At 38.0% G+C, this 23368-nt stretch overlaps 1 protein-coding gene across 4 annotated transcripts in view; it reads right to left on the reverse strand.

Annotated features, from left to right (window-relative positions):
* Positions 1-4767: 4767 nt before the first annotated feature.
* Positions 4768-23368, reverse strand: part of spock3 (SPARC (osteonectin), cwcv and kazal like domains proteoglycan 3) — a 29400-nt gene continuing 10799 nt past the window's right edge. The window contains exons 3-12 of one of the 4 annotated variants that reach the window (XM_028451306.1): positions 16281-16289; positions 16132-16171; positions 11780-11888; positions 11174-11282; positions 10954-11062; positions 10738-10851; positions 10428-10649; positions 8865-8927; positions 8628-8765; positions 4768-5641 (exon numbers count right to left, since the gene is read on the reverse strand). In XM_028451306.1, the coding sequence (XP_028307107.1) occupies positions 5469-5641; positions 8628-8765; positions 8865-8927; positions 10428-10649; positions 10738-10851; positions 10954-11062; positions 11174-11282; positions 11780-11888; positions 16132-16171; positions 16281-16289 (1086 nt within the window). In that variant the 3' untranslated portion in view covers positions 4768-5468. Of the gene's footprint in view, positions 5642-8627; positions 8766-8864; positions 8928-10427; positions 10650-10737; positions 10852-10953; positions 11063-11173; positions 11286-11779; positions 11889-16131; positions 16172-16280; positions 16290-23368 lie in introns of all 4 variants that reach the window. The other 3 variants (XM_028451298.1, XM_028451322.1, XM_028451313.1) reach the window with 3 other exon arrangements.

A 23368-nucleotide genomic window follows, 5' to 3' on the forward strand; every position in this document is an offset into this window, starting at 1 on the left:
AAGATGTACCTCGGCTCAAAAAAGGTTAAAAAACGCTGGTTATGGGAATAAAAGACTGGATTACTGATGTTGTGACTTGAAACTGCATTAAAACACCAAGTTACCAATATGTGAAGCAATTTATATTTAGTTACGTTAAGTGTGTTAATCTATCCACTTCTGTCTCTATGTAACAGCTTTAATCAGCTGTGAGCACTGCTAACAAACAATGAAGCTGACTCACCCCTGTGTGTGTGTGTGTGTGTGTGTGTGTGTGTGTACTTTGTGCTGACTCAAATGCAGTAACATGAGCCGTCTGTGTGTATGTACAGTATGTGTCAAACTCAAGGCCCGGGGGCCAAATCCAGCCCTTTACACCAACCGATTCGGCCCGCAGGAGAAAGTAAAAAAAAAAAAGACAGAAAAACCAGGAATTATGGCATAAATGACCAAATAATTCAGTTGCAGATATACTGTATCTCAGCCCCTTCTAGATAAAATAATTAAATGATATTCCATAATATCTGGAGGAATGCAATTTCCCCATGACTGCAGTCATCTCAAATTGTTCAAATGACTCAATTTTCCTGAAATTTCTTCTCATAAATTCCCGAAATTAGATAAAAAAAAATATTTCACAAAATCAATGAAAGTTAAAAGAGAAAATCCTGAAGGGACTGATATCTGCCACTTATATCATCCGTGTCTTACATACTTTATGTATAATTTATACATGCAAATTTGAGGAAATTATTGTTGAATATGCTTGTTTTCCCACCTAAACAGCAGGGGTTCTCAACTGGTCTCACCCGGGGACCCACATTTTTCCACGGTCATTAAATTGCAACCTCAACCAACCAAATTTAGTTTTTCAAAAATAGCTGTTGAAAAAACATACATATGTATATATATATAATCTTTTTTGAAACATAAATCTATATATTTTCCTGTGCAACATGCATTTCACAGCATGCCTGTCAAAATAAAAAAAATAAAAAAATATTTCCAAATAAAAGACAAGTCCAACATGAGAGACATTAAGTATTTACTTATTTTTGACCAGCTGTCCACGACCCACCCAGTACAGGCCCGCGACCCACTTTTGGGTCCCGACCCATCAGTTGAGAAATACTGATCTAGTCAATCATTCAACAGGCAAGACACAGATTTCCATCTGAAATGTTAAGAAGGAAACTTCTGCACGTACCTCATTATCTGATGTCTTTAGATCTCGAGACGAGCCATCAAATGGGGTTCTGAATGGAATGAGACGGAGTCATGCTTTAGGGTTGCTGGTCAGATGCGGACACAGGGTTTATTAGGTCAAAGGGTTTTGGAAGCAGACCGGTTTAGGATTCAGAGGTTTCCGTGTGTGTCCCAATGAATCTGCAGTTGTTCTGTGCTCTCAGGGTTTTGTATGTTAGTGATAACAGTGACAGAGCCTCCGAGAAGAGACCTCGGTAAATGTTCTCAGTACGATGGTATCTGGCCTGCTTAGGGCAGTGTGACCACAACTTACCAAGAGAGATTCTCATTCACATATTACAATGGAATTCTAAAAAAAACACAGAAATTGGTTCCAAATTAGAGTGGCCAAAAACAGACAGAAAAAAGTGGTACAAATGGTTAAAGTGTCAATATTGGAAATATTGGATTGCAAATAATGAGACTGGCAAATCGTGAATGTGGGAAAAAATAAGCATGAAATATAGTGCAATAAAGTGTCAACATACGTGACACTAGGTGGAAAAAGTGGTGGAAAGGGTTTATAAGTGTTGAAAATGTCTTGAAAGTGGAAACAAGAAATGTGCAGAAAAGGCAATAAAATTTGATGGCGAAGTGGCAGAAATGGCAGTAATGTCAAAATAATCAAAAATGGTTTCTAAATGGCATCTGGTGACCCCCTTCCAGTGTCTGGTGACCCCAAGTTTGAGAACCCCTGCATCAAATAATGATATCGAGGTGTTAGTCGATACATTTTCTTGCCCAAGGTGATCCATTAAGCGGGTTCTGAGCCTCTGGTTTGTTGTGCTGAGCTCAGTTTTGTGCACATTTACAAACATCGGATGAAGGAGCAGCTATTTTTGGAGGAAAAATGATTGTTCAGCTCAGAGAAAGTGCTTCCACACCCACTGAGAGGGTTATAATACTGGAGTTAAGACACATCATGCACCAGAGCGTGAAAGGGATAAAACAAGCTTGCTTCACACACAGAGGATTGCTTATCCCATGGACCTGATTTCCGGACTGAGGTGCTTCCTGCAATTTAAGGCATTTCACATCAGATCACAGTCATTCTGTCTGGAGCACAGGTGGAGCATGTTTTGGACACCCTGACTTCCCCTATGTGGACCTACTGACAGGCCTTGGCACCAACCCTGCATGTACCCAGTGTGTGAGCTCCTCTCCTGTGCTGTTATTGCACTAGGCCACACACTGTAAGACAACACAGAACAATGACCTGTTTTGCTCTAAGTCCTGCGTTTGGGTTTGGTGTGTGTGTGATGTGTGCACGGCTGCGTGTCTGTGAAGCGTCTCGTAAATCATTCACATGCTATTCTTCTACGTAATGTAGTAATGTTCTCGCACACAGAGCTCAATCTTTACACCTGACCACAGTCAGTTGAACATTCGAACTTGGTGCTATCGGTACGGTTACCGAAGTGCAAGTACGCAGCGTTTGAAGATTAGGGCTAGGGTTAGGTTATAACCCAATATCGCACAATTTTTACAGTTAGAGTTAGGGTTAGGGTAAAGATTAGTCTTAGTCACGTGACCTAAACTGGCCAAATTAGAATGTAAATATATTGATACGGCAACCGTAAGGATTGCCACTGCTTTTTTTTTTTTTTTTTTTTTCAGCTGTGGAAGTATTTTCTTAAACATGTTTCAGACAAAACACATAATTTTGTGTAATAATTTGGTTAAACTTCTTTTAAAAAAAAAAAAAAAAAATCAGAAAGAATTAAATAATTTGTTTATTCCCTTCTTTTAAAATATGTATTTTTTTTCAGTTGTGGAAGTATTTCCTTAACCATGTTCAAGACAAAAAAAAAATAAAAATAAAATATATTTTTGTGTCACATTTCCCTTTAAAAAACATTTTTGTCAGTTGTGGAAGTATTTTCTTAAACATGTTTAACAACAAAATGTCTATTTTTGTGTTAGATTTTGGTTACATTTCCCTCTCTTGCACATTCCTACACAATATGTTACTAATTTGTTACCCACAATGAAAACCTTTTTTCTTTTTTAAAAAAATGGACTCAGAAATAATCAAATGATCTGTTATTGCCCTTATAAGATGTACGAATACATATACATCAATCCCACATGCAAACAATTTAACATGTTGAGTCAGCATAAGTTTGTTAAGACACATGTCCAACATGATAAGCTTGTCCAAATTTAAGCCGGTGAAGACACACTTTTTTCGACATAAAAAACGAGAATTGTCTTGTTTATTTATGTCTTTATTTGTACAAGTGAAACCTGTGACAAAGCAGATGTTGGTCAAGATAGCTTTTATTTCAGCAAATCATACACACACTATAAAAATGCATCTATATCAGGATACTATCAGAGCGTGTGTGATTGGTTGAGAGTAGCTACAGTGTTCGAGGTCATGTACTTGTGAAATGTACACTGAGACATTTAAGGAGAAGATTTCCAGTTTGTGAAGTGAAACAAAACTCACGATTAAAACTCCTGAATACCAAGAAATGCAGGAAGCAAAGCTTCAAAAGCTAAAAAAAAAAAAAGAAAAAAGAAACAAAAAAGAACCAACATTAAGCACATAAACAAAAAAATCTCTATTGGTCAGTAAGATGGCACTTTTACAGGCTTAACATAGTCTTTCAACAGGTAACGCATTGAAAATCAAGCCAAGTGGCAGATTAAGTGTTGATAATTGCCAGAGGAGCAAATCCCAGCTTTGACTTTTCAGGAAAACACAGCAAAAATCTATTTTCAATCTTAGATCAGCTACAGACTATTTATTTTAATCAAGAATCGCTTTCCAAAATAAAAACATCATCTGTTTTTTTGTAGATAATCCAACGTTCTAAGAGTCTGAACACCTCCACTGTCTCACCATCAAACATTTGAAGTATGGCCTCAGGTAACACCATCCTAATCAGGCCCCAACATATGCTACACTAAAATCCAAGACTGTGTAAGCCTAAGAGCAAAAGCCACTCCTATGCAGTGTAATGGAGAGTTTGGGTCGGTCCAGTACGCATGCGTTTCCCCTCATCTGTGCCATCTGTCCTCACCAGTAAAAGGCACGCCTCACCCTCTGCACGGCTCTGTGGTTTGAAGTACGGACCTTTTGTTTAAATGGAATCCAAAGTCTTTTATGTGAGAATTTACAAACGTCAACAGCACCCGGTGTTTTTTTTTCTCTTTCTTTCTTTGAGCTCGCTGACCCATTAAAGGCCAGTAAACAAGTTTATCACAGATTTGTGGCTCGAGCACTTCATAACTACGCAAGTGTAGCTTAATCCTTTCACGCTTGAGGGGATTCTTTAGCCTCACGCTCTGTCAAAATGTGTTTTTTTTTTTACAAACGTTTCGCCTCTTGTTCTCTACTCCCGAAATAATGTTGTGAAGTACTGGATGTGCTATAAGCCAAATCCGCCTCATCTTCAACCTAAGATGGATTAGAAAAATAGATATCAATATTCAAGCCCGGCTCCTGCCTTTGAAAAACAGTCGTTTGTTTTCCATGCTGCTGAACCTTTGAGATGATTCAACTTGATTCCTTTTCCAGTGAAAACAGCTAGCGCGCCCACTCTGATTGTTATCCAAATCACATTGTTTCTTTTTCCTTTTTTAATGTTGTTTTTTTTCTGAACACCTCTAATGAAGCATGTCTGGTTTTTTTTTTTTTTTTTGTGTTTTTTTTCCTCCGCACAGTCACAGTCACAGATCGAGATCAAAAGAAAACTAAAGAGTGCAATATGATTTTATCTACATCATCCAACTTCCACTGATACACAGAGAAACATTTGATGAGCATTAGAGGGTGGGGGGGGGGGGGGGGGGGGGGGGATAAGAGGAAGATGATGAACAGGGAAATCTCTGTAAATATTGCACCTTAGGCATCGACACACTCAGGCATTGGAGTGCTGCACAAGGACAGGACACACTGTGTACAAGGACTGGTCCAAAAAAGAACAAAGGGCAGACTTTCAATGAGTTCCCGTCATGCTCTCTGGTTGGCTGACACACAAAAGAACAAGTGCCATTAACCACTCATATTTTATACTTAAACAAGTAGAGAAATCATAAACATTTGCCAGAGATATTCATATAATTCTTTTTTCTTTTTTAACTTATTAACAAACAATACACTGAAAGTAGTCCATAGGCTGTTAGTACAATTACTGCCTGGGGAGTCACCTAGAAACGTGCAAGTTTGACCAAACAAACACTTTTATTTCCTTGTTTTCATTTTTTTTTTTTTTTTTTTTAAATCTTTTATAGTTTTAAGACAAATATTCGTCGTCTTCGTCATCATCCTCGTCTTCGTCGTCCTCATCGTCCATACCTGCGCGGTCATTGAGGACAAACGACTCGTCGTCGTCGTCATCGTCATCATCATCGTCAGTGAAAATTGAGTCTCCACTGCCGAGATCCCCAGAGGATTCCAGAATCACTCCTACGAACACAGAGCAAAGCTTCAGTGAGTCATCAAGGAGTCATTGCTCTGTGGACGAGATCTTTTTCACTATCTGTCAAAGAAGAGCACAAAGATCCACTAAATGTCTGCCAAGGCTTTAGATTAACCCTCGATGGCAGTTATCTTTAGAGATCTAGATACTCATCCCAGTTCCTGTTTCTGGGCCATCTTCAAATAGACTCTCGAAAAGTCCTTGGCCAACATTTGACATCCTCCAACTCTGCTGAGCTTGATGAACAGACGACAACCCACAGGCCTCATAACAAGATCTCAAACATGCTAATATTTCATTTAAAGCTGATTTTTGATTGGTCCCATCTATATGACGGTCTGCTTCCATCTATATTTGGAGATGTTATCACAAGATGTCGGGCCACGAATTCAACACACAGGCTTCAGTAAATGGTAAATGTTGCACCGATACGCAAAACCTCGTTTGGATAATCAGCCTTTTCTGTTACAGGAGTCAAAATCTGGAATGCTCACAGATCTTAAGATTTGGATGATTTTAACAAAGTTATCAAGTCATGGCTGAAGGAGCAACAGCACTGCTCCCACACAGAAAAGCAGCACTGAAGAAGAAACCCTAGTCCACTTTCTTACTTTATCTGTATCTTTAGTTATTTTATTTATTTTTATTTCGCTTCAAGATGACTATTGTTGTAATTTTGTTATATAAATAAAATTGAATTGAAGTTCATTATTTAACTTTTTACTGCTTTTTACTAAGGTGTCTCTCTTAAATTCTCTACTTTTAAAGTTGTAAACTAGCATTTTGCTATAAGCGTTGATTGCAGTGCATCTGGTACCTGTACATGATCAAATCTCACACATGTCAGAGTTACTGTGTGTTCATGTTAAATAAATGTTAAATAAAATGAAATAAAACCCCTCAACTGGTTCCCCTCGATACACAGATCCAGCACCTCTGTTTCTCATTCCTCCCAGATTGTCGGACGTTTCAATATTTTCAATTTATCAGACAGCAATGAAAGTGGCCAATAGCAGCTCTTTTTGAACATTATTGTAGCTTGTGATGCAATTAAAATATCTTATTACGGGTGAAAAATATTCCAACATAATTTACAAATCAGCTGCTTTAGAAAAGGCTGCACAGTATGAACCAATGTTCTATGAAAATGTTTTGGTCACTGCACACGTCATACATTGCATTTTCTCAAGTTAATGAAGTTAAAAATGGGGCCAAACAATGGGATTGTCTCATACAAGGGCCACATTATCAACATTCATTTCAGCATTTAGACTAATGACCAATCTGAGCATTAATACAGGAATACATTTTTGTGTTTTTTAGTTGTGTGCCATTTTAGTTTAGTTAGTTGTTATATTTTGCAGTAATTTTTTTGTCATTGTCGTTGTGTGTATATTTCTGCATTTTTGCATGCTTCATTTGAGTCATTTACTTCATTTACTTTAAGGACAAAATTATTTCGAGGGGCACATGTGGTCCCTGGGCCGCCAGTTGCCCATGTCTGCATTAATGTATCCTTATTTGAGTGAATTTGAAAGGAGATTAGTGTAGGACTATTACAAGGAACTGTTTGGCAGTTCTTTTTTTGCAATAGAAGTTCCCTGCAATACATTAAAAAAAAGGAATTGCTGAGGTGGAAATCACATATCTGTAAATGCCAGCTGGACTCTCCACAGGTCCATCTACCCGGCCACATTTCATTTTCTCTACCCCGAGGCCCAGTGTATTCAGGGGAAAAAACAGTTTGTAAGAAAAGTTGTCCCCTTTGAAAATACCTTGAACATAATAAAAAAAGGGCACAAGTGCAATAACTCCGGAAAAAATATTTGCGCACTTCTCATTTTCAAACTCCATCATAGTATTGATACCCTGAAGCCACACACCAAATTTGGTTATCCTATCTTAAACAGTTTCTAAGAAAAGCTGTCCCCTTTGAAGATACCTCGAACTTAGTAAAGAAAAACAGAAAAAAGGAAATAACTCCGGAAAAATAATTGCTCACTTCTCATTTTCGAACTCCATCAAGTTATTGGTACTCTGAAGCCACACACCGAATTTGGTTATCCTATCTTAAACTGTTTCTGAGAAAAGCTGTTCCCTTTAACTCGGACGAACGGACAATAACAGTGTGACTCAAGGTGCGTTCACACCAAACACAACTCAAGCAACTCTGGCGACTAGATTACATTCAATATCAATGTAAATGACGTGACGTCGAGCAACATCAAGCAACCGTCCTTCAAGCATTTAGATCGTGCGATTGAGTGGCTCAAACTTGAAAAATTTTAACTTTTCAAGCTACTTCAAGCAACAACTCCCCCGTCCATCCCTGCCTGTAGAGCTGAAGGCTGTCACCCTCCCTGCCGCTACAGCTGGAAGGCTGCACTGAGGGCTGTACACTTCCTCTACTTTTGTCAGTTTTTAGCCATTTTGTGTGGTTTTTGTTATTTTTTGTCATTTTCTGCACTTTTGTTGTCGATTTGTGCCCTTTTGGGGTCACTTTCTGTATTTTTGTTGTTGTTTTCGGTATTTTCCTGTCATTTCACATTTTGTTAGCGGTTTGTGTATCTTTGGAGCTATTCTGTAACAGTGTTGTTGTTTTCGTCGTCATTTTGTCTGTTTAAGTGGTTGTCGTACTTTTTTTTGTGTGTACTTTTTTGTATTTTGCTGCCGATTTGTGTTTGTTGGGAGTTATTTTATGTACTGTGGGCTTCACATTCCTACCAACTTCTTGAATAACAATTTTGGGGGATTTGCCTCTGGGGCCGCTAAAATTAGACTGAGGGCCACCAGGTGCCCAAATGAACAGCCCTCTCAGTGCTGCCACCGGCTACGCAGACACATACGGTATTTTTCACACTATTCCCTGGTCGTCACGTCACTGAAGTGATGAAGAGATGGAGCGACCAAAAAGCACGACAATGTTAAAGCGACTCATCATGGGCGATTTAAGCGACTGTAGCGTTCACCTACCGCAGTCGGCAGGGCCGTGAGTACGTGAACTGGCCACTTCGTTGCCATAGCGATCCACACACCAGCACTGTCCACTGCTGCTGTGACATTGGTGGGATCTGTAGTAACCGTCCTCATCACAGGACGGCAGATACTGACCTGCATTCATAAAACACACACACGTGCACACACAGAGTGAGCGTGGGCAGTGTAGGCGTTTCGTGTGTATTTATTGTTTACTCTCTGTGTGTGTCTCACCAAGTAGTTTCTTCCCTGCCTGCTTTTTGTTGATGCTGGACAGCTCTGCTTTACACGGAGAATCTGAACGGGAGAGACAAGGGACTTTGTAAGAAACTGCAGCGGTCGGCAGGAGTTTGCGTGAAGCGTCTTATTTTGTTTGCTTCTTTTTCATGTTTGTTCTCCTGCTGCTGTAGGGTCCGATGACTCATCAGAAAAAAACTTGTCGCTGGAGTTCAGACACGGTGTTGTTCTGCATTGTGTTGGATCTTTTTTGGTTTTAAACCTACAATAATAATCAGGTCCACTGGAGACGGGAAAGTCTTACAAAGGAGGAAGTTCCGCATGGTACAGGAAAGCTCTGCACTATAGAGCTTTGGAGAAAAGTACAGCTCTGAGCAGGGGTCGGTTCCTAAAGAGCCTGCAAAAGTTTACATTTTTACTCTACAACAACAACCGTGAAACTGCAAAAATGATGGTTAATGAGCCTCACCACACAACCAAGTGTAGTGAAACAGGAAACATGACAATGACTGACCAAATGTCTGATAAGGACACATGGGGTGCAATTAAAAAAAGAGTTTGAGGGTCAAAATGATTTAATTTCCTATTTGAGATTGAACCATTGTTTTAAAACAAACAATTAATGAAAGAATGAACATAGGTAGTTATTTGGATCAGTGATCCTCATCATTGTACCATGATCATTCACACTTTAAAGGCTTGGAAGAAATTGCTATTGTCAATATTAACAATACAGTAAATAAAAATGTATGGGCACCCCCATTTTTTCAGAAACTAAGAAATGTGCAATCCAGATCTGGATGAAACTCTGTGGGATAACTGAGAAACCGACAAAACTGAGTGAAATGGGATTGATGTGGATTCCCTCTAAAATGTAATGGAATCTTCCAAAATCCATTCAGTACTTTTGACGCCGGTGAACATATTGTCTCCTTAAATAACACAAAAGCTTCAGCAAACAAAATCAGTTTAACACCAACACGGGATACAACAGGAAGAGAAAAATGTGAGTGAAATCAAGTGTGACGTGTGTGTGTGGATTTGAGTGAATTGTCAAGATTGGGACTTTTCTAATTTGAGACTTCACTAATATGAAAAGAACTACTTCCTTCACAAAAAGGTAAAGCAAAAACAAATGCTTTGTAATTTTTGCAGTTTTCTACATCAGCTTTACTAATTGTGTTGATTTGAATAAATCTGTAGGTAACCAGTGTCTCTCCCTGTGTTGTCTGTTAACAGTAGATCAGGGGTGTCCAATTCCGGTCCTCGAGGGCCACTATCCAGCATGTTTTAGATGTTTCCCTCTTCCAACACACCTGATTCAAATGATCAACTCCTCATCCAGCTCTGCAGAAGCCTGATAACGATCCTAATCATTTGAATCAGGTGTGTTGGTAGAGGGAAACATCTAAAACATGCTGGATAGTGGCCCTCTAGGACCGGAATTGGACACTCCTGCAGTAGATCATAAAGTCCGTGCAGTACTAATTTTGTTCTAACGTCTGACATTTAAACATGTGAACTTAGTGTGAACAGATGAGGTGTTTGTAGGCAGCGTACCTGTGTACCTCTGGAAGCCTGTGCACCACTCCGAGCTGGTTATAACTTTGTCAGGATATGTGTCGCAGGATTTGAAAAAAGCATCAGAGCACGGCTCGTTCCTGTCCAGGTAAAGGCTCTTGATCTCTGATTGGTCCAGCTGCATGTCGAAATTTGTGTCCAATCGAGAGAACATCCAGCCCAGAGGGTCCTTACAAATGGACGAGGCCCCGACTTCAAACTCTGCGGTGAGGATCAAAGAGGAGAGATGGTGGAAGGAATGAAAAACCGCTAAGGAAGAATTTTGGAGTCAAGTTGTTACGTGACTCACTGTTCTTTTCAGGTTTCTGGATCTTGACTCTCTTGTGGTTGCTGTTCTCGTGCAGCACTCTGAACCAGTCTCTCAGACGACTCACGACCTCCTTCAGATCTGACTCACTGCAAACTGCAGAACAACAGCAACAATTACTGACAGAAAAAAAGTAATGCTTCACAAAGAAGACCAGAATATTGGTTCACATCTAAACATGTATTTCTCATTCTCTACCTTTCTTTGCTGGAGGAATGCGTTCAGACTGAGCAGTGCACGGACACATGCCTGAGCACTTGAGAGCAATCTTCTTTCCTGTCATGCACGCCTGGTACTCTAACTTACACTGAACAGCAGAGACAGAATAGAGAAGAGAGAAATGAAAACAAAGAATGTCTCTTACTCTAGGGATGGGATATAAAACACGACTTGAGTGAAAGACAAAGTGATGCTGTACCTTGGTGGAGTAGGTGTGGCCATCGCTCCCACAAACAGGGGACGGGTGAACCACGGGACACGGCGTGCACTTTGAACCTGGACTTTGATACAAGCTGGCATCTTTAAAACTGAGGAAAGGGATTAAAGATATGAAGAGAAATCATATCTGTGCACATATGCATTCATCATGCATAAAGCGTGTTTTAGCACTCTATAGCAGTCCTGAATAATACAAGTATTTATGAATTGTGAAGGACTTGTGTAGTGGGGATTATGTTGTTGCTAAAAATGGGAAATGAGTCTGTCCTCTGTCCAGTCTGCAGAGTCCCAGACACACACACGCGCACACGCACACACCCAAAGCCCATTCATGAACACTTGGCAGGACTTCATGTCTCTACTAAAGCAATGCCAGTGCCAGGGTAGGAGGACCCAACAATAAAGTGACCCAAGAGTCACAAAGAGTTGTGGTGAAGGAGAGCAGCTGGTGTAGTTGCTTAATATGCTTCATTAATTCAATGCATGGATTCAAATAAATAAATAAGAAAAAAATAAAAGGTTCTGCTTTTAGTTTATTGCATTCATAACTTGTGCAAATCACCAAAGAGCAGAGGTTTGTCCTCACCTTACTCTCCTCTGGCTGACACAAGTGGCAGTCTTGTAATCCTCTGCCACACACACCTTGTGGCGGCTGCATTTGATCTTCAGGCAGGGATCTTTGGCTGGATCAAGGCCTGAAAGAACAAGAACATGAACATCACGCATTTATTATGTGTGTACATACTCATTTGAAGTATTTGTGTACATTTGAGGCAGCCTGACTGGAGTTTTCCTTGAGATAATTGATCTTTTTTCACAAAGTCTTTTGTTATTCAGTTAAAAACTCATGTCTGGCATCACCAGCCATCATTGATGGGGTATTCAGAGGTACTTTCATAATTAATTGCAACGGCGTAATCTTTATATATGGTGAAGGCTACACTTTTATGGGGCGCCGATCATAAAGTTGTCCATGCTAAACAGCAACTTTTTTGCTACATTTAGCAGCAAACCGTGTTTAAAAAACGTGTGTGATTATTTAATGTTACTTTTGACCAGATTAACAGCAATATTTGTGAAATTTGTGATATTTACTTTTCATGTTAAAATATAAGGTTAATGTTAAATCTCAATGTTAAATAATAAGTCCAAATGTTAAATCTAAACGTTGAATATTAAATATAAATGTTAAATCTAAATGTTACATATAAATATAAATGTTAAATCTAAATTAACTTTTACTTTGGTACTTCAGATAATTTGCATAATAGCGAAATATTTTGTCAAGATGGGATTTTATTTTGTAGGGCAGGCAGGAACTCTTGGTCTTCCTCCCAGCAGCTGTTTCCTGCTGGGCACAGCTGCTGGTGATTGGTCACCAGCTGCAGTTAACTGCTCTGTGTATAAATGGGGAGGCTTTGCCTCAGTTCAGTGCTGGGACATTATTACATTATCACTTGTGGCCTGGGCTAGGATTCATGCCAGTAATTCCTGGATCTACAACAAGTACTTTTGCTTTTGGACATTCTACTTGTTTACCCTCACCCCATGTTCTTGGTTTTGCCTTTTTTGTGTTTTTGGATACCTCTGCCTCACTGGACTGACCACCTCTGTGCCAAATCCCTGCTTGCTTGACAACCATGCTTAGAGAACAATAAATATTGGTTTAATGCACCTGAGCTCCACCTCTGTAACTGCATTTGGGTCTGCACCACCAGCAGACCCAGCAGGACCCTCGATGCAGGATTTTTCATTTTGCAGCGAGTTGGAGTAACTCGCTCCGTGTTCTTGATTTTGTGTTTTTTGGATACCTCTGCCTCCCTGGACTGACCACCTATGAGCCTAAACCAATAAATATTGGTTTAATGCACCTGAGCTCCGCCTCCATCCCTGCGTTTGAGTCTGCACCTACACCTGCATGTGACATATTTAGTTTCAGCTGTGACTTAACGAACTTAACATTAAGATCTACTGTTAACATATTTTACAAGAAAAGTAAATATCAAATGTTGCAAATCGCTTTAAATCTGGTCAAAATTCCCATACGTTTTTTTTTTTTTTTTTAAACGTGGTTTGTTGCTAAATGTGTAACATGCGCAACTTTTTAATGGTCGCCCCGTTTGTTTACATGTGTTTAAAGCTTATTTGCTTAGTCCAAGCACACACTTGCACTGTACTGGAAGCCATAATACTGTTAAGCATTCTTACAGCTAAAAACAGATGGAACTGGTTTTAGAAATCCAGCTCTGATCCTAAATCAGGCTGGATTTGTCATGCTCTAGCAGCCATCTCTACCAGCAATCAACTGGTAAAGTAAGAGTTGTTTTTTTTAAAGTAGAGGGCATGACTTTTGTAGGTAAAAACCAGAAGGCTGTTTCTGACTTTGTCAACCTTCACCAGGACAAGAAACTGGAGAATGATCCAAGAACAGTTCGGGAATGACCTTTGCTCTAAAGATCCTTACTGTAATCTCTCAACGGCTTTGGTAGATTATCCTGACTTCATCCTGCAACACACAATCTAACGCTATTGTTTCACTGATGTGAGTGATGTTTGTTAGAGGTTATCGCTGCCAGGCTTAAATAAATCAGGCAGCGTCAAAATGCAGTGTTTGTGCTGTAATACAGGCAACATTTTCTCACAAATATTTTTAGTTTAAACCTATATATAGTGTTGCACTATTAAAGAATGTTCACAGAATTCATATATGCTGCTACCCCCCCCCCCCCCCCCCCATAACATTTGATATCACATTGTATGCCTCATCAATCCAGAAAAATGCCACAGTTTGTTTGGAAATTTTACGCATTGCATTGTGGGATGTGGAGTCGTGGAGATGTGTTTTTACTTAATTCTAATATCATAGGGAATATCGGAACCAAACTAGGATTCCACATCCCGCAATGCGAGTTGTCAACAGAGCATTTAGGGTGCAGATTAATATTACAAGCGCTCAATTTTTGGGGAGGTAAATTGTTTGATTTGTTGATTTAAGAGGCATACACAATGATTTTATATAATAAAAGCTTATTGGGGGACAGCAGCTTTAAGCGTACGTCAAAACATCAACCGAAGTTAAAATACTGCAACCAGACTATCAAAGAGAGACAAAATGAAAACTCTTTGTAGAATGTTAGTCATGCACATTTAAACAGGCCTTTGTTGTTTCACAGTCGGCTGCATGATCACAAAACTGTTTTATCCTTTTGGTTTCTCTGAAGTCAAACAGCTCAAAACAAACTATTACAATTAACTGAAGCTTTCATCCATGATTTTCACCTGTCCATTCTTTGGGGCGAACAATACTTTCAGCTGACACTTGTATTGTTACTATTATCGTCCACTTATGAGTGTATGTAAAGACTACATGGTTTTACATTAGTAATATAGCATTAAACCTTGTTTTTAGTATCTACTTGGAGGTCTTAGACCCTTTAGACTTTCAAAGGTTAATTATTTAAGGTCCCAGATCGCCCATATGGGACAGGCTGCCATGAAGATTATAATAAGTGTTGAAAATCATGCTCCCCTTCAGCCTCTTTACGAGCAGCCTGTCAACAGTCTGGCTCTGAGAATTGTTTCAGACCTCTTTCACATCCTGTACGAGGAGTGCCAATATTTACCCTCTGGCAGGAGCTGCAGATACCTCCGCTCCGATGCAAGTTAATTCTTCCAATATTCAACAAGCTCCTCAACAAATTGCAATTTGTACTGAAGTCATAACATTTAAAATTCACTGTTGTGGTAAAATCTGACGTGTGATATGCTTTTATTCCTGTGTACTATTGGTACACCACTGCAGAAAACCCTGCATTCTGAGTGTTGTTTTTTTTAATGGCGGGTACTGAGTATATGTTTGCTGAAACTGGACAAAGTTGAGGAAATATTTTCACATCAAGACAATATGCTGAGTTTAATTTCATATAAAATGTTTACACCCCTTTGCAATCCTAGCTGATATTTACAATCACTGTTGTCTTAACTTGTATTAATGGAGTTGATTTTTCAAGCCTTTACACTTGAAAGACGACTTTTGCGATGCTTTTTTCGTCTTAACAAAATTTACAACGGCATTTATTAAAGCAGAACTAAGTAACTTGTGCTTAGTGCTCCCCCTAAAAGGTCCCTTTTGGTTATGTCACTGTCGTAAAACACTCCGCACCCCCCGCCGCCTGCCCCACCCCACAGCTACATGCACACCTTTGCTCTCCCAAGACGGTAGCAAACGATCGCTGAAAAATCCTAATACAACAGTGACACTTCACACATATAGTCCATGTGACCATGTGAACAGTATGAGGAAGAGAGACAAGTAAAATAAATGGATGATGTGGGAGTAATACGGAAGGGAGTGTGTGATGTGTTTGTTTTATATGCTGACAAAGCAGCTCTGAAGATGGATGAATGGATATTTGAGTGTGTGCGTGCCTGTTGCCGTGACGACAGTGTTTGATTGCTGTGTGTTGCTGCTGAGCTGTCATTGCATGGAGTTGCTCCGTTCCTCGGACAAAGCTCTTCTCTGCCCTTTTTTTTTGCTGGCTCTGCCATGATATAAGTTTGAGAAAAGTGAATTTGTAGACAACCGTGTCATGTCACAGGGCTGGTCATTATCTAGTATTAGTTTGTGTTGGGATGCCGTAAAGCAGTACATCTTGCCACCGGGTCGGTGCAAAAGTGCAAGTGCCGTTTTCTGGCCAGAGACAACAGGGGTAGATGAAAAAACCCCCAATTACCCTCACAGGGACTATGAGAATTATTTATTAAGGTGAAAAAGTTACTTAGTTCTGCTTTAAAGTGCTACATTTTGGGTATTACATTCTAAAACTTGCATGTATTCAAAACCTAATAACCTAAAAATAATGCACTCTGAGCAGATTGAGCATGCACTTTTTGGGTTTCTTCATAAGTGAATTCACTAAAGGTACAGTATTCACTAACCTTGATCAAAAGGCTTTGGTGGAGTCCATGTTCCAGGCTCCTGAAAGACAGGATTGATTCAAATTCAAATAAGTTGAACAAAGTACTGAAATCTCTAATATTATGTAATAATATTCCAACAAATAAGGTACACATTGAATTATACAAACCTCCACTTCCTTTAGGATAAAGCATTACAGAGAGAGAAAATCAGGAGTTAGTCTCATTTTGGGTTTTTTTTTGCATAAAATGAGCACACACGTATAACACAAACAAAACCCTTCATCAGGCAACTTGCATTTATTAGATTAGGTTAGGTTCATTTGAATATTGTAATAACAGCAGCTCTCTGTAAAGTGGGAGGCCTTCATTTGCTTATTGCACTCCCTTAGAATAGATCGCTGAATCTGGTTTTGTTTATGCACTTTGCATGACAAAGACAGACAGAAAGGCTGTCAGCAGTAGAAATGAATCACGTACACACACATTAGAAAAAATTCAGAATTGGAACAAATATGTAAGAAAAAAGTGTTGAAGCTCAACAAATTGTATTATGTCAAAGAGATTTTAATTTACATGTGTTAAACTCAAGGCCAGGGGGCCAAATCCGTCTCTATAGAGTGTCTCATTTGGCCCACGGGAGAAAGTAAAAATGACAAAGAAAAAATTCATCATTGTGTAAAAATGACAAACATTCAGTTGTAGATATCTCAGCCCATCTAATAAAACAAATTCAATTACCATCCACAGTATTTGGAGGGCTCACAGTTTTCCCATGCTGATATAACATGTTTTTCAAAAATCATGCAATTTTACTCAAATCGATCCAATAGATTTTCCCTAAATTAAATAATAATCATTCACAGAATCAAGGACATTATCTGTTTTTATTGCTGAGATATTATTACACCTGGACGTGCAAACTAGAGCACAATAATGTTGAAACTGCGTGTTTTCACTGCCTGAAATCTACGTTCCACTTGAGGTCAAACTGGTCAGTATTGCTTAAATGTTTGAAAACCAATTGAGAAAAAACCCCCAAATTGCTTCTATGATTATTTTAATGTGTGTACAAGTATAACCATCAAACTACATGAATTAGTTTTACACAAAGAGGCTGCTATATTACAGATTAAAACAAAACTGCTGTGCACAAATATTATCTACATCTGTTAAAATCCAGGTGTTTTTAATGTGTTCATACAGTCTAAATAAAGAAAGCACTGAGGTGAACGATTTGCAAGCTTTCAGTAGAAGGACAACAAGGAGATACACCCAGCGGGTGCTGGCTGATGATGTCAATGTAAAAGGAGCTTACAGCATGTAAAAGTGCTGAAGAGGGGGTTTAGGCTGCGTGAACTCAGACTTCTCTTGTTCTCGACTCTTTTATCTCGTCTCTGTCCATCTGTTCAAACCTGAATGATGTCCTTGTTCTGAATAACTTTTGTATTTGTCTTTTTATCAACCACATACAACATAAACACACTTTCCATATAGTTTATTTTTTATTTATTTTTTACGCACGAATGAAGTCGTTTAATTTACCATGAAAAAAGAATGTTATCAACAAATTTTGGGAAGGTGACGTCTTTCAGGGCTGAACGATTAATTGCATTTGCGATATCATAAAATGCGATTTTCTAATCGCAAAGGCAGCAATTATTTTTTTCTTTTCTTGTACTGTCCTGTTAAGTTCAGAGAGTGTTTAAGAAGTGCAGTTTACATGTTTCATGAAACGTGAAGTTAGGTAGACATGTTGAAAGAGGTAAAGGCAAAAAAATTGTTTATTATGAAACAGACTGATATATTTGCTTGTGTTTCTTGAAAAATACATGACAAGAGGCCCTTGAAAAAATATTAAATCGCAATATTCAGTGAAAAAAAAAATCGCGATTAGATTATTTTCCAAAATCGTTCAGTCCTAATGTCTTTGCTTCCTTCCTTCCGTCATTCATTACCTTGGCCAAGGAGGTCATATTTTCACTAGGGATGTAACGATTAATTGTAAGGCAGTTAAAAATCGATTCATAGGTATGACGGTTGATATCAATTTTCTGAAAATTGAATCGCAGTACTTTTTTTATATATATCTATCATTCTCTTGTCCAAATGCTGAGGCGGCGGGCGGAATCTACTACTACTTTCTTTCTGGCCGCCTTCTACTATTAAATATGTTCATAAATGATTCCTTACCCCTTTAGCACCGAAAGAATATCTGTAATATTACGTGACTATCTGTAAAAGTCACGTTTTTCTATTAGCTCTGTCTGCTAGCATAGCATCTCTTTTTCACTGCACAGAATAGCTGCATCCCAACCGACCACTGGGTTACCAGCGCCCTCTGCTGGTGCAAACAAATATCTGACGTAAATACAGTGCAGGCTGTTTTTTTTTTTTTTTTTAAAAAGTCCAATTGTTAATGGACAAAATACATTTTCAGTTGCATTTTTAAAAAGAAAAATGACTATTATGCAGTTTTGCATTATTTACTATAGAACCAGAATTTAAATTAATAGGCTTCTTCTTCATTTGTATTATTCCTTTATTTATTTCATTCAAGATTTATTTTTAGTTAAATTGCATTGTTTTGAATAGTTTATCAAGGGATTCTTTTGACAATGAAAAACAAAAGGAAAATAGTACAGTATTTTCTAGTTTTTTTCCCAATAAAAATAAATGAATATTTTTCAATCATCATTTGTCTACAGTCCCATTTTGTAAAATAAATCGTGAGAGAATCGTATCGTGAACCCAGTATCGTGAATCGAATCGTATCGGGAATTGAGTGAATCGTTACATCCCTAATTTTCACTGGCAGTTATTATTTGTACATAATATGCAATGGAAGATTCCATTCAAATGTGGGGGGTTCAGATGTATGCACTGATGCTGGATCAGTTTGAAAAATCAACAGATCACTATCTCTGATCACTGGCGAAACTTAAAAAATCAATATCTTGGTTTGTAATAGACCGATATTTATGAAATTTGCTTCAGTTATGTCTGGTCCTTAATTGTCTCACCAAGTTTCATCCGGTGACACAGACTGAGTTTATCTCCGTACTGAGATTATGTTACAATCTCATGACTGCTTCGTGCTGAGATGTACCCGTGCTGGATTAGCCATGCACAGAGATTGCTATACTCATTTTAAAATATGATTGTCATGATCAAATTGCTAATATAAGAACACAACAGCTTATTACTGTAAAGTTACATTAGGTTAACTGGTTTTTATTGCAATGTATATTATAATCATGTTTTTTTGGAAAATAAATTATTCCTTTTTGTATTGAGTTTTGCAACCTTGAGTGCTGGCCGATAACGATATGGATCCGATATGATAACAGCACGAATCATTCATACATTCATTACTTATTTCGTAGTGTGGAGTGTTAGAAAAGGCTTGATCAAGTGATGTTACTCAACCAATTGGGAACATACATTTTAACCTTCAACATAATATCTACAGTATTCTACAATTGAATAAATATAATACATATGAGATTTTAGATGCAGTCTGATAAAATCCGAGATTTGTTTTCTGGCTGATATCGAAACGAGATCAGATATCAATATCGGATTGGGAAACGCGTAATTATAATCATGTTTTTTGAAGATTAAACTATTCCTATTCATATTGAGATTGTTACATGAGACAATTACTTAACTCAAGTTGTTGACTGAGATCATCTCTCACTCAGCACGGCGGAACTAGCAAAAAAAAATCATTTTCCGGTAGTGCACATGCTCACAATCGATCTCAGTACGAGGTAAACTCAGTCTGTGACACTGGATCCGATCCAGATTGCACATTTCTTCACAAAATGGGGGGTGGCCGTACATTTGGACCTACTGTATCGTTATTAATAGGGATATACATGTCTTCCAAGCCTTTAAAGTGTGATTAATCATGGTACCATAATCAGGATTACTGATCCAGATAACTGCCAATGTTTATTCTTTCATTAATCGTCTGCGCCCACATTAATCTGTACAGACACAGTTCCTCCCAGTGATTATAGGACACAAGATGGGTCACACCCTAAAAAGGATGCCAGACCATCACAGGGCCAACACAGAGAGACAAACAAACACTGTTTCACTCAAATCCCCTATTCTGATTGGTTTTAGAAACTCCAAATGGCCTAACATATAAATGTATGCATTATGAGACAACATGCAAATTCCACATGGAAAGTTCCACATATTGATTCTCTCTAGCGTTTGAACCAAAGTGTCTTCTAGCTGTGAGTGATAACCACTTTGTGTTGCTGTTAGCCATCACTAACAATTACAGTAAACTAAATGTCAGGCTCCATGGTGGTCATCACAGGACAACCATCAATATCTGATGAGAAAACCTTCTGTGACTGAGGCACATCTTCTGAAACAACAGTCTGCAGTCAAAGAAAAAAGCACTTCAGCTGAGAATCTCCCAAAAAACAATCCTAGGAAACATGTTCATTGACATTCTGTTCGTTTTCCTCTGCCGTTCACACACTGGGACTGTGCTCACTCAGAAAAGCAGCTTTTGCTCGGAAACTTCCAGCATGTGATGGAGGGTTAGGACAACTGACTGACTTACATTTGGTATCAGATAATGGTTGATTGGATGTGTGTGTTAAAAAAGCAGTGCTTCTCAAATGTTTTTAGCTCAAGTACCCCCTTTCTCTTATTTCTGAATCCATGTACCCCCTTTCTCTTATTTCTGAATCCATGTACCCCCTTTCTCTTATTTCTGAATCCATGTACCCCCTTTCTCTTATTTCTGAATCCGTGTACCCCCTTTGTCCGACTACATTTTCCTCAGAATACTATAAAAAAAACAACTATAGAGCATAATTATGGAATGAATGGGTGGTAACACACATTTGAAAGAATCGAACTTTGTAAATAAGTGGAAAAAAACAGTATTTAGTGCCTCCTGAATAGATTTATTTCTATAGTTTTTATCATTTGCGGTCATCTCCTTCCTGATGTCGGACCAACACTGACCTTTGTATTTTAGTTCATGGTCTAACAAAGATCCTTTCTATCATCATTTTGTGTGTTTTCTGAGTCATTTTGTTGTTGTTTGTCTGTTCTTTTTATTATTCAGTGTAGTTTTTCTCTTATTTTGTGTGTTTTTGTGTGTTGTTAGTATTATTTAAATAGTGTTTTTGGTGTCGTTGGATTTTTACTTATGTTGTTTTGTATGTTTCTGTTATTTTTGTGTAATTTCTGGTGATCTTGTGTAATTTTCTCTCATTTTTAATGTGTATTTGTTGTAATTTTTTGTGTTGCTGGTAATAACTATTTTTCTCTCAGTGTGTGTGTTTTAGTTGTTTATTTTTATTATTCAGTATATTTTGTCTGTTTTTGTGTGCTGTTGATATTATTTAAATTATTCTCTCTCTGTGTGTGTGTTTTTGCTGTCATTGGGTTTCTTCTTATGTTGTTTTGTGTGTTTCATGTGTCTGTCATTTTTTGTGTTGCAGGTAATAGTAACCATTTTTCTCTCTTAGTGTGTGTGTGTTCTTTGTGTCATTTTGTGTGTTTTAGCTGTTTGTGTGTTTTTATTATTCAGTATAATTTTCTCTTTTGTGCGTTTTTGTTGTCGTTTTGTGAGTTGGTGGTAATATTTAGTGTGATTATCATTTTAAACTACAAATAAACATTATGAAACCCCATATTTTTAATCATTTCATTTGTTAATTTTCCCCTCTCTGTCCCTGTCAAGTACCCCCTGTAGTGACATTGCGTACCCCTAGGGTTAAACGTACCCCTATTTGAGAAACACAGTTATAGAGGATATATTTGATATAGCCAGGACACTGAAAGCGTAGACAAGCAAATCATAGAGCGGTGAAAACTTGAACAAAGACAGTAAACAAGTTTCTTAACAGCTTCATTATGTCTTGTAAATAAATGTTAGCAATTATTGGGATAGGTCAAAGAATAAGAGAACATTGATTCTTTGACTCATTTCTCAGACTTTTAGTGTCCAGGTCAATGATTCTGTGACAGTGTAATCGATAAAACCTTTGTTTCTGTAAAAGGCATAAAAAGTTAACTTTTTAGTGAGTGGAGTTTTTACACAATGTTGGGAAAATATTCCTCTAAAGTCTCTGCCAGGAAACAGAGGCTATTTATGAAACCTATCCATAACTTAACAGTGAGAATCGATAAAATCGGATTTTATCGAACTGCATCTAAAATCTCCAATATATATTATATTTATGCGATTGTAGAATACTGTAGATATTATTTTGAAGGTTAAAATGTATATAATCGTTCTCTGTTTGATTAACATCATTTGATCAAGACTTTTCTAACATTCCACACTACAAATACTGTAAGTAATAAAAGTACTGTATGTATGATTCATGCTCGTCTCGTCTCGATATCCGTATCGACCAATACGCAAGATCGAAATATCGGCATCATATCGGAAGTGAAAAAGTTGTATCGGGACATCCCTAATACAGTATCTTTTTTGGGGAAAAAGTTAATACTAAAGAGGACACCTCTGTAGCAGATTATTGTGTCTATATTTTCAATATATATATATATTAATACTATTATTGAATTTAATCATGGTAATGCAGTTACATTATGATACTGAACTTTAATTTGGTTATCATTTAGTATCAGTACTCACAAAGTATCGTAATCATGGACGAGATAATGTGTCATTTATTGACACTTTTCATAAATCTCTTCAGTCGTGGTGTAAAATGTGGTGTTTTTGTCTCTATAGTATTTAAGTTTACCTTATGAAGCGAGTTAGACTCAGACATATAATGTTTCTCTTCTTCTAGCTTTGACAATGACATTTCATTGGCGTGCGTTCTTTTGCATCACAGGCTCATAGGGCCTTGCTGAAAATCTCAAGCCTAATAATTAGCTAACGTTAATGAATAAAATATGGGTTTCTCTTGAAGCATGGCACAGCTACATGATTTAATTTGGAGTAATTTGCTTTCAATGTAGTGAAAAAAGTGACATATTTGGCAAAAAGATACCAATTATTCTACAGAAAAATGACTTAAATTGTCAGTGTGTCTCACCTCTCGCTTCCTTAAAGGTGAACGGAGTGAACTTTTGCTCTTTTTCAGCTTTAATTAGGTTCATCTACATGTTTTTTTTCTTACCATTCCTGTCCTGTACCTTTCCTATTGTGACTTTTCCTGTATTTTCATCCCTTCCTGAATGGGTCATCGAGAGAAAAGAGTAACTGCGCTAATTGTTCCTTAAGACATGTCGTAATGCCTGA

The sequence above is a fragment of the Gouania willdenowi genome, chromosome 1, assembly GCF_900634775.1.
Source record: "Gouania willdenowi chromosome 1, fGouWil2.1, whole genome shotgun sequence".
NCBI lineage: Eukaryota > Metazoa > Chordata > Actinopteri > Blenniiformes > Gobiesocidae > Gouania > Gouania willdenowi.